This window comes from Nesoenas mayeri (genome assembly GCF_963082525.1).
Source record: "Nesoenas mayeri genome assembly, chromosome: 24".
In the NCBI taxonomy this organism is placed as follows: Eukaryota; Metazoa; Chordata; class Aves; order Columbiformes; family Columbidae; genus Nesoenas; species Nesoenas mayeri.
The window spans coordinates 6,384,906-6,398,579 of record NC_137546.1 but is presented as its reverse complement, the minus strand read 5'-3'; the positions used below and the strand labels follow the sequence as shown (position 1 = coordinate 6,398,579).

General features: G+C 54.8%; 1 protein-coding gene across 2 annotated transcripts; it reads right to left on the bottom strand.

The window, feature by feature from the left end:
* Nucleotides 1–570: 570 nt before the first annotated feature.
* On the bottom strand, nucleotides 571–12,658 carry SLC2A1 (solute carrier family 2 member 1). Of its 2 annotated transcripts, none has more exons than XM_080358997.1 (10): nucleotides 12,537–12,658; nucleotides 8,228–8,320; nucleotides 4,320–4,480; nucleotides 3,930–4,170; nucleotides 3,467–3,629; nucleotides 3,194–3,381; nucleotides 2,994–3,098; nucleotides 2,812–2,913; nucleotides 2,346–2,549; nucleotides 571–2,161 (listed from the first exon to the last, which is right to left on the bottom strand). In XM_080358997.1, exons 1-10 carry the CDS (start codon nucleotides 12,552–12,554, stop codon nucleotides 1,964–1,966), a joined length of 1,473 nt encoding a protein of 490 aa, XP_080215123.1. In that variant the 5' UTR covers nucleotides 12,555–12,658; the 3' UTR covers nucleotides 571–1,963. The 2 variants fall into 2 exon arrangements, with proteins under 2 accessions (XP_080215123.1, XP_080215124.1); XM_080358998.1 differs by lacking the exon at nucleotides 12,537–12,658 and adding an exon at nucleotides 8,480–8,558.
* Nucleotides 12,659–13,674: the final 1,016 nt, after the last annotated feature.

Sequence of the window (13,674 nt, the reverse complement as noted above, 5' to 3'; positions counted from 1 at the left end):
GCACAGGTACGTGAAGAACCCCGGGCAAATAAAGAACATTTTTGGGAGCTTGGAAAGATTTTACAAGAGTTATTTAGTGCGAGACGCTGCAACAGCCCCTTCCAGCGCCGGCACTTCGGGGCAAAGAGACATCGCAGTAAATCGAGAAGAAAAGCCTGAAGTGACCAAGATGTGCGTTTCTTTGCCCGAAAGCGTTGGGACTCGCAGCGCTCGGTGCCTTCTCCACTCGAGGGGAAAGGAAAACCCAGCGAGAAGCGGCAGCTCCGTCCCCGCCTTGCTCTGGACCTGCATCCCAAAGACGCTCCACGTCCAGCTGGGGACAAGCTTTGGGGTCTGGGGACAAGATTTGGGGACCAGGGATGTTTTGGGGTCACGCAAGGGGAAGCAGCAGCTCCCGGCCCCACCCCCGCGCCCCCAGGGCCCCACTCGGGGTCCCTCAAGACAATTCCCACCCGGCGGGGTCCCACCGGCCCCGGTGAGGATGAGGAGGACGCGCTGAGGAAGGTTCCGCCCGCTCAGCCCCAATAAAGGCACCGGAGGCAGCGGCTGGGTCGCTGCAGACATTCTCCTTTATTGTCAGCACATCACACACCTTCCTCCCTTCCCTTGGCACTTATGTATTTATTCCCCCCACCCCGCACACTCGGTGGGTGCGGAGACACCAGCAGTTCAGCACAGGGTATTTTTATATATATATTTATATATATTTTTCCCCCCCTTACCTTTATTTTCTTCCAAGCGTGGTCAAGTGATCACAATCACTTCCAAACCAAGACAAATAAATTAAAAGACTATTAAAAAACGCGCCTGTGGCTCCGGGAATGTGCCGGAGCTCCCGCACCGGCTGCACACAGGGAGGGGGGACGTGTTTCCTCTTTTATCTTCAGTTTGGTTTGAAAAGGACAGTATTTTCTCTTTGTTTTTTTGTTGTATTTTTAATATACTACAGCCTGAAATTCAGTGCAACAGGTACAACTACAGTGCAGGTAATGAACTATACAAAACTCATCCTAACCATGTACAAGCTGTTCTGGAGCCTCTAGAGCCTCTACCCTCTGTACCTTGTGTGTACATTATACAGTGTGAATATACTCCGAGAATATTTACAGTACGTTGCTCGTCAAATCAGAACCGCTATAACTTAAACGTCTACTATTAACAACCATTGAACAAAAATATATATAATATAAATATCTTCCAGTCTATACACAGAGCGGGAAATGGGATTCGTCCGCGTGATGGTGGGTGTTGGTGAGTCCGGGGGTGGGTGGGTGTTGTGGGCGGGTGTTGCGTGCGGCCGCCGGTTCGTTTTGCTGCGGTGTCGGGCAAATATTGCCGAGATTAAACCAAAAATCAAAGCGGGGGGAGCGCAGAGACGGCCCCTCCGCCCCTCCCGCCCCCATCAGACCCGGGGACGCGAAGGGGCCGGCGGAGACGCCAGGATCCCAACCTCCAGAACCCCCGTCCGCAAACACACGGGGCCGTGGTCGATACAATCGCTTTAAAACATAACGCGTTGGTCTTTTAAAAACAAAATATTGGTTTCGATTTAGTCGATTTACTCGATTTTTCTATGATTAGATCATTAAAAAAAAAAAAGAGTTTGCAGCTTTAAAAAGTCGCACTACGTGATTTCTGGTTAAATAACCTATCGCGTCGTTATAAAAAGGAGCCGCCCTCCCGCTGGCGGGGGCCGCGTGGTCGGGTTTAAAACGTCTGTTGGCTTTGAAATCCTGGACGCGAAACCAGCTAAAAAGAAAAGAACCAACCCAATTGTTTCTAGCAGGAAAAAAAAGAAGAAGAAGAATAATAAAATCGGTCAGTCTGTCCCCGATAAACCAGTGAGGGAGTCTGGAAATGGGATGTGGGGCCGGGAGCCGCCCCCCCGGCTCCCTCCGTCCCGGTTTCTGTACAAAGTGTTTAAAAAATCACCCCAAGGAGCTCGGAGAGAAGGTGGGGGGGGTTAGACCTGCGAGTCGGCGCCCAAGCTGTGGAACTCGTCCGGGGTTTTGTCGCTCTGGCTCGCTCCCCCCTGACGGAAACCAGAGGCGATCTCGTCGAAGGTCCGACCCTTGGTCTCCGGCACCTTGAAGTAGGTGAAGATGAAGAAGAGGACGAGCAGCACCGTGAAGATGATGAAGACGTAGGAGCCGCAGAGTTGCTGGGGAGAGAAGAGGAGGGAGGGTGAGCACGGGGATGAACACCGGAACGCGGCTTGTCCCCCGCAGTGAGCAGCACCTGGTTTGTCCCTCCTCCTCCCCAGATCCCGCCCCCACGTCCCTTCCCTGGGGACATTGGCCCCCTCAGCTCCCCCAGTCCTGGTTTTGGGGCTCAGGGGTGATTACCGCGATGTACTGGAAGCCCATGCCCACGATGAAGTTGGAGGTCCAGTTGGAGAGCCCGGCCACGGCGAAGGCGGCGGGACGGGGGCCCTGGCTGAAGAGTTCCGCCACGATGAACCACGGGATGGGGCCCGGGCCGATCTCAAAGAAGGCCACGAAGCCGAAGATGGCCACGATGCTGAGGTAGGACATCCAGGGCATTTGGTCCTAGGCCGAGGGAGGGAGAGGAGGTTGGTTTGGGGATGGGGGACGAAGCCTCTGGCCAACCTTGATGAGGAGACTTAAGCCCAGACCTGGCTGAGGAGCCGGGAGGTCTCTCCAGCTCCACAACTGGATATGTGGGACCTCACGAGGCCAGCACCTCGGGGAGCACGATCCTTCCTCCTCTCCAACCAGCCCTCCTCCTCCTCCCCACAGCGAAGGGCAGCCTGTAGGACCCCTCTCAGCCCCCCCATGTCCCAGCACTCACCAGCAGCGTCAGCGCAATGGTCATGAGCACCGCGCACCCCGCCATCCCCGCCAGGCCGATGAGGTGCAGGGTCCTGCGCCCGGCTCGCTCCACCACGAAGAGCTGCGGGATGGAGACAGGCGGCTGTAAGCACATCCCCTCCTGACGCCAACACGCCGAGAGCTCGCCACGCCAAAACTCACCGACACGACGGTGAACGCTGTGTTCACCACGCCGGAGCCGATGGTGGCATAGACGGGTTGCTCCACGCCAGACTTCTCAAAGATGCTGGTGGAGTAGTAGAAGACCTACAAGAGATGTGCCATGAGGGGAGGAGTCGGGTCCTTCAGCACGACCGCGTGAAGCACGTGAGCCCACGGCGTCCGCCTCCCCCAAAACTCACCGCATTGATCCCCGAGAGCTGCTGGGACAGCTGCAGGACGATGGCGATGAGGATGGGCTGGCGATACATGGGGGAACGGAAGAGCTCCATGATGGTGACCTTCTTCTCCCTCATCATTTGCCGGCTCTCCTCCTTCATCTCCTGGAGGTCGCTGCTGACGTCCGTCGTGCCCCGCAGCTTCTTGAGGACTAAGGGGAAGGGGGGACGTGGGGTCAGGACCTGCCGAGGACCCTCCTGCTTGGTGGGGCAAGCTCGGGAGCAGGAGCCACTCACCGCTCTTGGCTTTGTTCTCCTCGTTGCGGTTGATGAGGAGGAAGCGGGGGCTCTCGGGCGCGAAGGGCAGGATGATGCACTGCAGCAGCGCGGGGACGAAGATGAAGCCCAGGAGCAGCGGCCAGAGCGAGTCGTTGCCCATGATCAAGTCCAAACCGAAGACCTGAGGACGAGAGAGGGGTTGAGCCGTTCCCAGCCCAAGCTGGACCCAACTCTGCTGCTCATGGCTGCGCTACAGGCTTGGACACCCATCAGAGGGACAGGGACAGCTGGGTGGCTTCCAGGTGGCCAACAGGTGACACCCTGTGCTCCGGAGGAGCTCCAGGTCCATCCCTCCAGCCCCAGCCCCTTCCGAAGGGCCAAGGGGACGCAGAGCGCTGACCCACCCCCTGCAGACTCCCATGGGCATCAGCACAAAAGGCGGGGAACAACCCACCCCCCGAGGCGGTTCTCCGGCACTTACTTGCGCGATGAGGATGCCCAAAACGATGCCGAGCTGGTGGAAGGTCCCCAGGGCGCCCCGCAGCGCGGTGGGTGACACCTCACCCACGTACATGGGCACGAAACCAGTGGTGAGGCCGGAGTAGAGGCCGATGATGAAGCGGCCAAGGATGAGCATCTCGAAGGAGAGAGCCATCTTGGAGAAACCCATGAGGATGGCGGATAGGAAGGCGAGGATGTTGGACATCAGCATGGAGTTGCGCCTGGGGAGGGAAGGGAGGAGGGTGAGGACGCCCAGGGGTGTCAGGAGAACCCAAACACCAGCTCTTGGCAGCAGGGAGGTGTCCCTGGGACACTGGGGTGAGACGAGGGGCACGACCCCCCGTCAGGGTCCAGCACGCTCGCTGCTCACCGTCCAAAGCGGTTGACAAAGAGCCCCACGGAGAAGGATCCAATCATTCCCCCGACGGAAAAGATAGCGACGGAGAGGGACCAGAGCGTGGTGAGGGTGGCTGGGCTGATGGGCTCATCATACCGGTACACCCAGGTACGGTTGTAGAAGTCCTCAATGACCTGTGCAAGGCAGGGGAGAAACGAAGCCGTGGGTTCAATAAACCATCTTCATTTCACCTGTGCCATCAATGTTACGAGTCGCCCGGCCCCGTGGCTCACAGGACGATGCGTCACGGAGCCGCTGGGCCGGTGGCTCAGCTCCAGCCGAGGGAGGAAACCTGCTGGGATGCGCCAAGGAAATGCAGCCGGACAGGTTCTGGTCGCGCCGAGAGCAGCTCGGCGTTGCCAAAATACCTCATGCACCTCCTGGGGCAGCCGTGGGGAGGTCACGCTCCTCCCCGGGGCACAGGAGGCTGGAGGGACAACCCCATCCCCAGAGGAGAAACAACACAGGGGAGATGGCGGAGACACTGGAGGAAGGCGAGGAAGACAGCGGGGTCTCCACTGGGGGTGGACAAGATCAATTCCCACCCCCGGACACTCCCTTGAGCTTAATTTCTAAGGCTTTTTCCGCAATATTTCCGTAACACAACACTTCTGCTATAAATCTGCGACACTGCAACTCTAACATCTAAGACAGGCGCTTGTTTTTAATCATCGTCTTCACAGAACGCTCTGGTTTATATACTTTACATGTATTTTTTTCATTTATTTTCGAAGCCAGCCCACTGCTGAAAGCCTCAAGTGAGTTATTTAAGGGTCACCCACACCCAAGGCAACGCCTGCCCAGCCCCGCAGGAAGGAGCAGAGATTTCGTGTGGGGAGGGGAAGCTGCTGCCGGACACGGCAGCTCAGGGACTCGCTGCTCCAAAGGGTTTCGCACACACTCAGCTCCCGATGAAGCATTTCCACAATTCCGCTTCATTTTCCAGTCTTCCCATCGCTTCACACACGACCGAGAGCCCCTGGCAGAGGCAGCACAAGAAACACACCTTGTGCTTCACTAAAAATGTCAATCATGTCTTTTTTTTTTTAACCCTCCTTTCAAAAAGCCTCTAAATGATTAAGATTTCAATATTTAATTGATTTCATTTGCCTCTTATGTCATGTGGAGGTTTTGATGGTTTGGGGGCTTTTTGCTTTTCTTAACATCACCAAACTACATAATTTATATTGTTATTTGGAGAAATCAGGCTCTGGGAAGGGGTGAGCGGGTCCCTGCTCGCACCCCACCAAACCTGGCACTGCTCCCAATTCCTCCCGCCTTCCCCAAAACCTCCAGCTCCCCTCCTTGAAGCAGAAAACAATTAACCCAAGAGACAGCGGATGCCCCAGCGCTGGGTGAGCGACGCTGGGCTGGGCTTTGGCTTCACAAAAATACAACAACCAAATACTGGTTGTTAGGAAGAGATGAAAATTATGAGTTTGAAGTGAGAGACATGAAAATAATAAGTGAATTTCCAGAAGCCGGGATTTTTTTCACCTCTCACCCTCATTTCACTTCAGCTGAGTGTTTCCCACCAGACCTCGCTCAGTTTTGGGCCGTCCCCTCCCTATGTCCTGCTTGCAGACACCACACAGACACTGAACCGCCATTTGGGACGCAGGCAGGACGGCACTGGGGCCACCAACCCACGCTCATCCGCCTGCGCCTCAGCAAGAGCCGTTCTGCACTGCTGCAAACGCTGCTGCAAACGCTGCTGCAAAAGCTGCTGCGGGAGCCAGGGGAACCATGTGCCCCCATCCTGCACCCCTAGACCAATCCCACACCCCAACACATCCCTGAGAGGGGCCAGAGGAGCCCCAGGAATGACCCGAGGCTGGAACAGCTCTGCTGGGGACAGGTGAGAGAGTTGGGGGGTTCGGATGGAGAAGAGAAGCTCCGGGGAGACCTTAGTGTGGCCTTTCTGGACTTTAAGGGGCTGAGAAGAAAGATTTTTTTAGTTGTGATAGGACAAGGGGTGATGGTTTAAACTAAAGGAGGGAGATTCAGGCTGGACATGAGGAAGAGATTGTTGCCCAGAGAGGTGGTGGCTGAACCATCCCTGGAGACACCCCAGGCCAGGCTGGACGGGGCTCTGAGCACCCTGAGCTGGTGAAGATGTCCCTGCTCATGGCAGGGGGGGCACTGGGGAGCTGGGAAGGGCCCTTCAACACAAACCATCTGTGATTCTGTGATCCCCATCCCACCCCTGCATCATGATGGCTCCCCAGCCTGCATCCCACCCCAAATCTTGCACCCCAATTTACCCCAGTGCACCCTCAACCCACACCCTGACACATCCCCATCCAACCCTGTGCACCAACACATCTCAAGATCAACGCATGACCATCCCGCATCCCAGCGCACTCACAATCCAACCCCAATGCACCCCGATCCTGCACCCCCATCCTCCACCCCACTACGCCCCCAGCTTTAAAGGTGAGATGACCCTCGTGCCCAGAGCATCCGACTACTCAAGCCAGCACTCATCCTGCCTCCTCTCGTGCCCCCAAGACAGAGCACCCCAAATCCTTTCACCCATTAGTTTGGCACCCCAAACACAATGTCACTTACTGGGTGACTCACCCCTAAATCACACAACCCATCCCTGGCCTGAGCCAAAGGGCTTCACCCTAAAACGCACAAGGGAAACTGAAGCAACACCCGTCGCAGGGAGATCCCGCTTTGCCGGGGGTCTGCAGGAACGGAGCGAAGAGAGGATGGAGAAATCCCGTCAGCTGCGGGGAATAACGCGCGTCCTCGGGGGTAATTACAGAGCACCTGCTCCCCGCCCGGCCCGAGCTCAGGAGAAAACGAGGGCGGATGCCAGAAAGCAGCTCCTCAGCGCTTTTCCAGAGATTTCGCAGCTCAACGCTGCTTCTAACGCCGCTCCCGACGCTCACGTGCCCAGCGCCGGTGGGTCCGGGGTCAGTTTATAGCAGCGCGACGCGTTCAGCAGACGGACACAGGCACCGTGTCGGTGGGTGCGAGCACCAAGGGTGCTGGACGGGACTCGCAGCCTCCAGCCACGTGATATCCCACTCGGGCCACTCAGCATTATTAAATACAACTTAATGCAATACCGCAAATAAAGGTCATTTGTGTATTTTTTACTCTTTCCACACTGATAGGGGTCTGAGGAGTTTTTGCGCTGGGTCTCCTCTCCCACAAGGAGGTTTTGCGACGCTCAAGATGAGATTTTGCAGCCCATTGGCTGGTAATGCGATTAATAATCTTGCAGCGTGAATCCTGCCTTGGTGGGTTTAATTGTTTGGGATGGTGCAGCAGAGGCTGTGACGATGCTCGGGGACCCCACTCCGTCCTTCGACAACTTGAGCTTTACCCAGGGCGTGTTGTAAGCTCCACATGCGGTTTCTGAGATTTTAACACCTCAAAAAGCCACGTGATTTGGCCAAAGTCAAGTTTTCCAGGGCTTCCACATACCCACCAGTGGCTGGAGGGTCCTGGCACTGGGGCAGGAGCAGGAGCCAACGCCTCCTGCTCTCCATCCCTCCCCATTCTGCCCCCGATGCTCCGGGAAGCGAAGCTCCCATTGGAGCGGCCACGCTGCCCCTTCCAGATGACTCAAATTCTAATTAACTCCCAGACTTTCGCTAAAGGCCGAGGTTAAAAGTTAGGCCGGTCCCATCCGGCGAGCATATTGTCCGCGTTCCTGGGATTTTTCCCGGCAAAAACGCTAAGCAAGGAGGAAACTAATTCTCCTGGGAAAGCAAGAGCTGAACAACTCCCCGGTAAATCCCATTACAGCAATAAGCTGCCTAGCGGGATGTACTATTTTCGCTGGGCTGGCAGTGGCCGGGGGTTTGGTTTTGGTATGGGGGGGTGAAATTTTGCTACGGCGAGGCCGTTTGGCGCACACTCACCTTTTGTGGGGCATTGATGACACCGGTGTTGTAGCCGAACTGTAAGGAACCCAGCACCGCTCCTCCCACGGCGAGCATCAGGCGAGCCGTCATCTGCAAGAAATGAGGGAAGGAAACAAAACACAGGGGTTAAATCTGGGGTCCCCCTCCTCAGAAAGGTCCCCCCACGCTTCTCCCCAAGGAGTTGCGAGAGGAGCAGGGATGCTCGGAAGGTTGTAAGCGTGAATATGCAGAGTAAAAGAGAAAACTTGCTTTTTTCATGGCATCCGCAGGGGTTAGGGAAAATAAAATAACTAAAAAAGTACTCTTTTGGGCTTAAAATAAAATACTGTTTGGGGATTCCAGGAATTTTTTGCTACTAGAGCAAGGCGGGAGGTTTTATCTGGGCTCGCAGGGTCCCCTCCGAGGGCTCCACGTGACGCCCGGGCGACACGCCAGCACCAGATGCTTTTGGGGACGCCGCGGTGACGCCGCCGGCCGGTCGAGCATCGTCCCAGCACCGGCGCGAGGATGGCCCAGATAGCCACCGCTAACGAAGTTTTTGCACCGGAGCCTAATTAACAGTCACTAAGCAAAATCCCGGGTATTTGGCAAACCCTTGGGCCGCCTCCTCTTCCTCCCGCTTAAGCCGGAGCGACAATCGGAGCCTTGTTCGGGAGCAGGGTCAGGGCAGGCCAGCGCTCGGGCCACCTTCGTTAACGGCCCAATTATCCCAGGCAGGAGATTTTCCCAGCGCTCAGCTCCGAGAACCAGGATCTGACATTCCTGGTTAATCAGCTTTGGGATGACCCACGTGAAATTTATAAGCCCCTTAATTTTTTGGGGGGTTGTGGGGGAGGGTCTCTCTGTTTATTCCGGCTACCGGCGCACAGCCCCACCCCAGGGATTAATATTCCCGATTAATATTCCCAAAGGATTGGCACCAATCAGACCCCACCCAACCAAAACCCCTCAATCAGGAGGGCTAATTGCACAGCACGTGCAAGAAAAATAGATATTTCCTTATTTAAGAAGCATTTGCTTATTTTTTTAAGTAAATAATGCAAATAAATATAAATAAGCGCTGCTTGCTGACCTCGCCACCTCCCCCTGCGTTAAAAGTTTCCAGGGAAAAAGCAACAGGGAATAAAGCCAGGCCTGTTAATGAAGCTCATTAATTAGACTTGGCCCCAACACAAGTAATGAGGGAGGTTTTGGCACTTGGGTTTTGTTCGGCGCGTCCAAATAAACCCACCCTGAGAAGAAAATGTCCCACTTGAGCGGGCAAAAACAGGCTGGAAAGTTGGGAAAAACAAGGAAAAAGCCCTAAAAAATCCGAAATCCTGACTCCGGCCTCATCCATCCGCCTGCTGCTCTGAAAAACTGCGCTGGGTGACACGGGCAAGGCCAAAGTCAACCTGCGCTGCAAGAAAAGTTGTTTAAAGAGTGGGGGTTGTTGGGCGTCGGGATTTTTGGGGTTTGCGGTGATTAATTCCTTAGTTTTTGGGGAGCAATGTGTAGATCACGGGGCCGGGCGGCCCATCCCCGGAGAGCGACGGGCGCTCCCCCACGTAGGGGGTGAGTCAGGGCAGCATCACCCGTTGCAGGTAGAGACACCAACCCCAACCACCACCCCCTCAGAGAGAATTAAATCCAATCCCTTTTGCAGTTTTCACCTCTACAATTAAAAATTCATTGTTAAACTTCAGCAAACCAAAAATGTCCAAGTTTTTAAGGTTTAGGGCAAATAAACGGTGCTTTTATTGCGGCGCAGCAGCTGGAAGGGGGGAGGGATGGGGTTGGGGGGAAGGCTGATGGTGTTTTGGAGGCAGCTCCTCCCGCTTGCTCGGGCTTCCCGGCTCCAAACACGTTTCCCAGCCCGACACGCAGCCTTTCGGCTGTAACCTCGCCATTAAAGGAAAGGCTTAAGATGGCGAGTTCGGGGGGGGGGGGGGGGAAACTAGTAAAAAGTTTATTTTTAAAGGCAGCACGTGGTGTTTGGCGGCATTTATTTAACTGCTTGTAGAAAACAGCTTTATTGAGAGGGGTTTTTTTTTTGGGGGGGGGGGGGGGGGGGGTGGAAGAACAAACTACTTCCCCTTCTTGCTTTTGTGCAATAAACTTATGTACAGCCTGGATACATCCAGCGCTTGTGGGTTTTGTTCTCTATTAACTCCTATGCCTTAGAGGAAGGTGAGTGTAGGACTTGTAATTTTAACCAATTCAGAGGGGTTTTTGCTGCTTCCTGCTTCCTTCAGCACCCAAACACGGAAGCCGGGACGCTCGGAGAAGTTGAAGCCAAACCGGGCTGCATTTTGCTTTATAACTCTTTATGTTGTAGTTTTCTCTTAGTTTTCTAATATCTTTCCTGCAGCACAGATGGATTTCAGGATGCTGCCCGCCCCACGGAACAAGGAAATGAATAATGCCTTGAAATAAAAATAGGAATATTTTTTAGAAGTGTCCCAGGAGAGAATTTCAGGAAAATTCCACATCTAACAACAGCCAATCAAAATCAGGTTTTAATGAGGCTTTAACGAGCATCCCAGAGTCCCAGTTTGGGATGGATGTGGTGGGGGGGGATTGCGGGCAGGGGTGCAGCATCTCGCACGTTCATTTGCACGTCCATTTGCACGGAGCAAAGGCGACCGGCCGGGCCACGGTAACACTGGAAAATCTTACGCACCCATCGCCGGCCGCGTCAAACCTGCTCCCAAAGCCACAGTGCGACGCATTTCGCAGCCAAAAAGTGGGGGGGGAAGTTGAAATTTGGGGGGGTTATCAGCGCTGGGGAGAACCGGCGGGGAGGGAAAACAGAGTCAGAGCAGCGTGATTTGGTTTTATTTATATAGGGTTTTTTTTCTCCCTTGAAAGGTCAGCTGGGGACGGCGCCACGATCCCTCCGAGTTTTGCAATCGGAAGAGCGTCTCCGACAAGCCCTGGAGATGTTTTGTACGCCAAGGGGCAGAGCAGCCCAGCGCTGCGGGCAGAAAAGCAGCTCCCGCTTTCATAATATTAAATATGGAATTTAAGGACGGAGGGCCAGCTCGTCCCCCACCTCCCAGCACCTCCAAACCAGCCGCTTCAACAAAAACCCCATTTTTCCCCTCTCAAACGCACTCTGGATTGAGGCATCACCCACCAGAGCACAGCGAATCGCTCCTGCAATTAATTACCTTGAAACAAAATTAATCATTTCTAACCCATATTCCCCTAATGGAGCGGTTATTAAGGACAGAAAAGCCCAGGGAACGCGGCTCCGGCTCCATTTCGGTAGCTGGGAGCCCAGCGCATCAGATTTCTTGCGTTACGAGAGCGAATTTCTCTTTAATTCCTCCCCCCATGGCCGCGCTGCCCGCAGTCACGTTCCCCAAGAACAAAACGGCTTTAAATAAAATCATAAAAATATTTCAATGTAATTTCATTTTAAATAGTTTTCCTAACGATGCAAAGTTGGGCTGGGGGGGGGGGGGAAGAGGCGATTTGCTGAGGAGAGAAATAAAAGGAGGCTTTAATTGGAATAAAATTAATAATTTTGACTCTTTGCACTGCTGTGGAATTTTTTATTTCCTTCCTCAGAAAAAAAAAGGAAGAAAAAAGAAACTACATACTTGAATATCTCCCCAAACACTCCCAGAAGGGAACGTTTTTTGGGGGGGTCAGATAAGCGAACCCCAGTGTCTTATGTTAATGACCGTGCTGTAATTAACTCACCTTCCTCATTTAGGGCCTGACGTGTTGCTCTATCCCACCTTTAGTGTTATAAAACAATTTACTTGAGGCAGGTCGGAGCACTCGGGTGCTGCCGAGCAGCTGAGGGAGTTTGTGCTATTTAATAATTGAGGTTTTTGGGGGGAAATGGATGGAATTGGGGCACAGCTGACGCTGGGGGTGACCCAATGTCACCAGGGGGTCCCCCCAGTGTCCCCCCAAAACTCAGCACTTTTAGGGCCTTGTCACCACTTCCACAACCCCCCAAACGGGGCCAAAAGTGCCTTTGTTGGCTCTTTCCTTTGCGTTTTCTCACCTAAAGGGGTTCGCTTCGTTTATTTTTCCTAACGCCGAAACTCTTTCCCAGGTGCGCTCTGAAGCGCGGGTTGGGTTGTATGGGGGTGTTTCGTCTTGTTTCTGAGGTAATTTTTTTAATAAAAGGTTTGTTTTACCTCACGGCGCCCACCCGCGGGCCGCCCCGTGTCCCCGGGGCGGCGTGAAGAGGCCGAAGCAAGCCCGGTTCCCCCCCAGCCCCCCCCAAAACCGGATCGCCCGCGGCCGATCGTCGCCTGGGCGGTTGTGTAACGCGCGAGGGGGAGGGGGGAGCGGGGCTCCTCACCTTGCTGCCGGTGTCCATGGCGGCCCCGGGAGGCGGCGGTGGCGCTGACGGGCCCGGGCCGGGGCCGGGGGGGGCGGCGGGAGCGGCGCGCGGGGAGCGGAGCGGCGGCGCGCGGCCCCGGCGGGGGCATTGAAGCGGCTTAAGAGCGCGGTCGAGCAGGGGGCGCGCGGCGGCGCGGGACGGCGGCGCCCATTGGGTGGCGAGCGGGAGGGGGCGGAGCCAGGAGGGAGGTGTGGGACGAAAGGGGCGGGGCCAGGAGGGGGCGGGGCCAGGAGGGGCGTGCGCGGGGGTGTGGGAGGGGCGCGCGCGGGACGGGAGCCGGGGAGCGCGTGCGGGGCCGCACGTGGGCGGGGGGGGTGGGGGGAGTGTGCGCGGGAGTGTGAGTGGGTAAGAGCGTGAGTGGGTGTGCACATGTGAGTGTGTAAATGTGTGAGTGTGTGTGAATGTGTGTGTGTGCACGTGTGAGTGTGTGTGTGCACGTGTGAGTGTGTAAATGTGTGAGTGTGTGTGAATGTGTGTGTGCGCGTGTGTGTGTGCATGTATGAGTGTGTAAATGTGTGAGTGTGTGTGAACTTGTGTGTGTGCACATGTGTGTTAGAGTGTGTGAATGTGTGAGAGTGTGTGCACGTGTGAGTGTGTAAATGAGTGTGTGTGAATTTGTGTGCACGTGTGTGTAAATGTGTGAAAGTGTGGATGTGAATGTGTGTGCAAATGTGTGAGAGTGTGTGATCCCGTGAGCACATGTAAGTGTGCAAGCATGTGAGTGTGTGAATGTGTGTGCACATGTGAGTGTGCAAGCATGTGCATCCCTATATGCATGCCTCTATGTGTACGTGTGAGTGTGCAAGCATGTGTGCTTGTAGGTGTGTGTGTGTACATATATGTGCATATGTGTACCTATATGTCTGTGCGTGCACATGTGGGTGTGCGAGTGTGCGTGAGAGTGTGTGTGTGAATGTGTGTGAATATGTGCATCACTGAAAGTAGAAATGTGTGCAATTGTGTGTGTGTGCACATGTGTGACCATGCAGGTGTGTGTGCATTCGTGTGAGTGCACACAAGTATGCAAGTGCCTTTGCACATTTGAGTGTGCAAATGTATGAGTGAGCACATGTGAGTGTGCAAGTGTGTGCCTGTG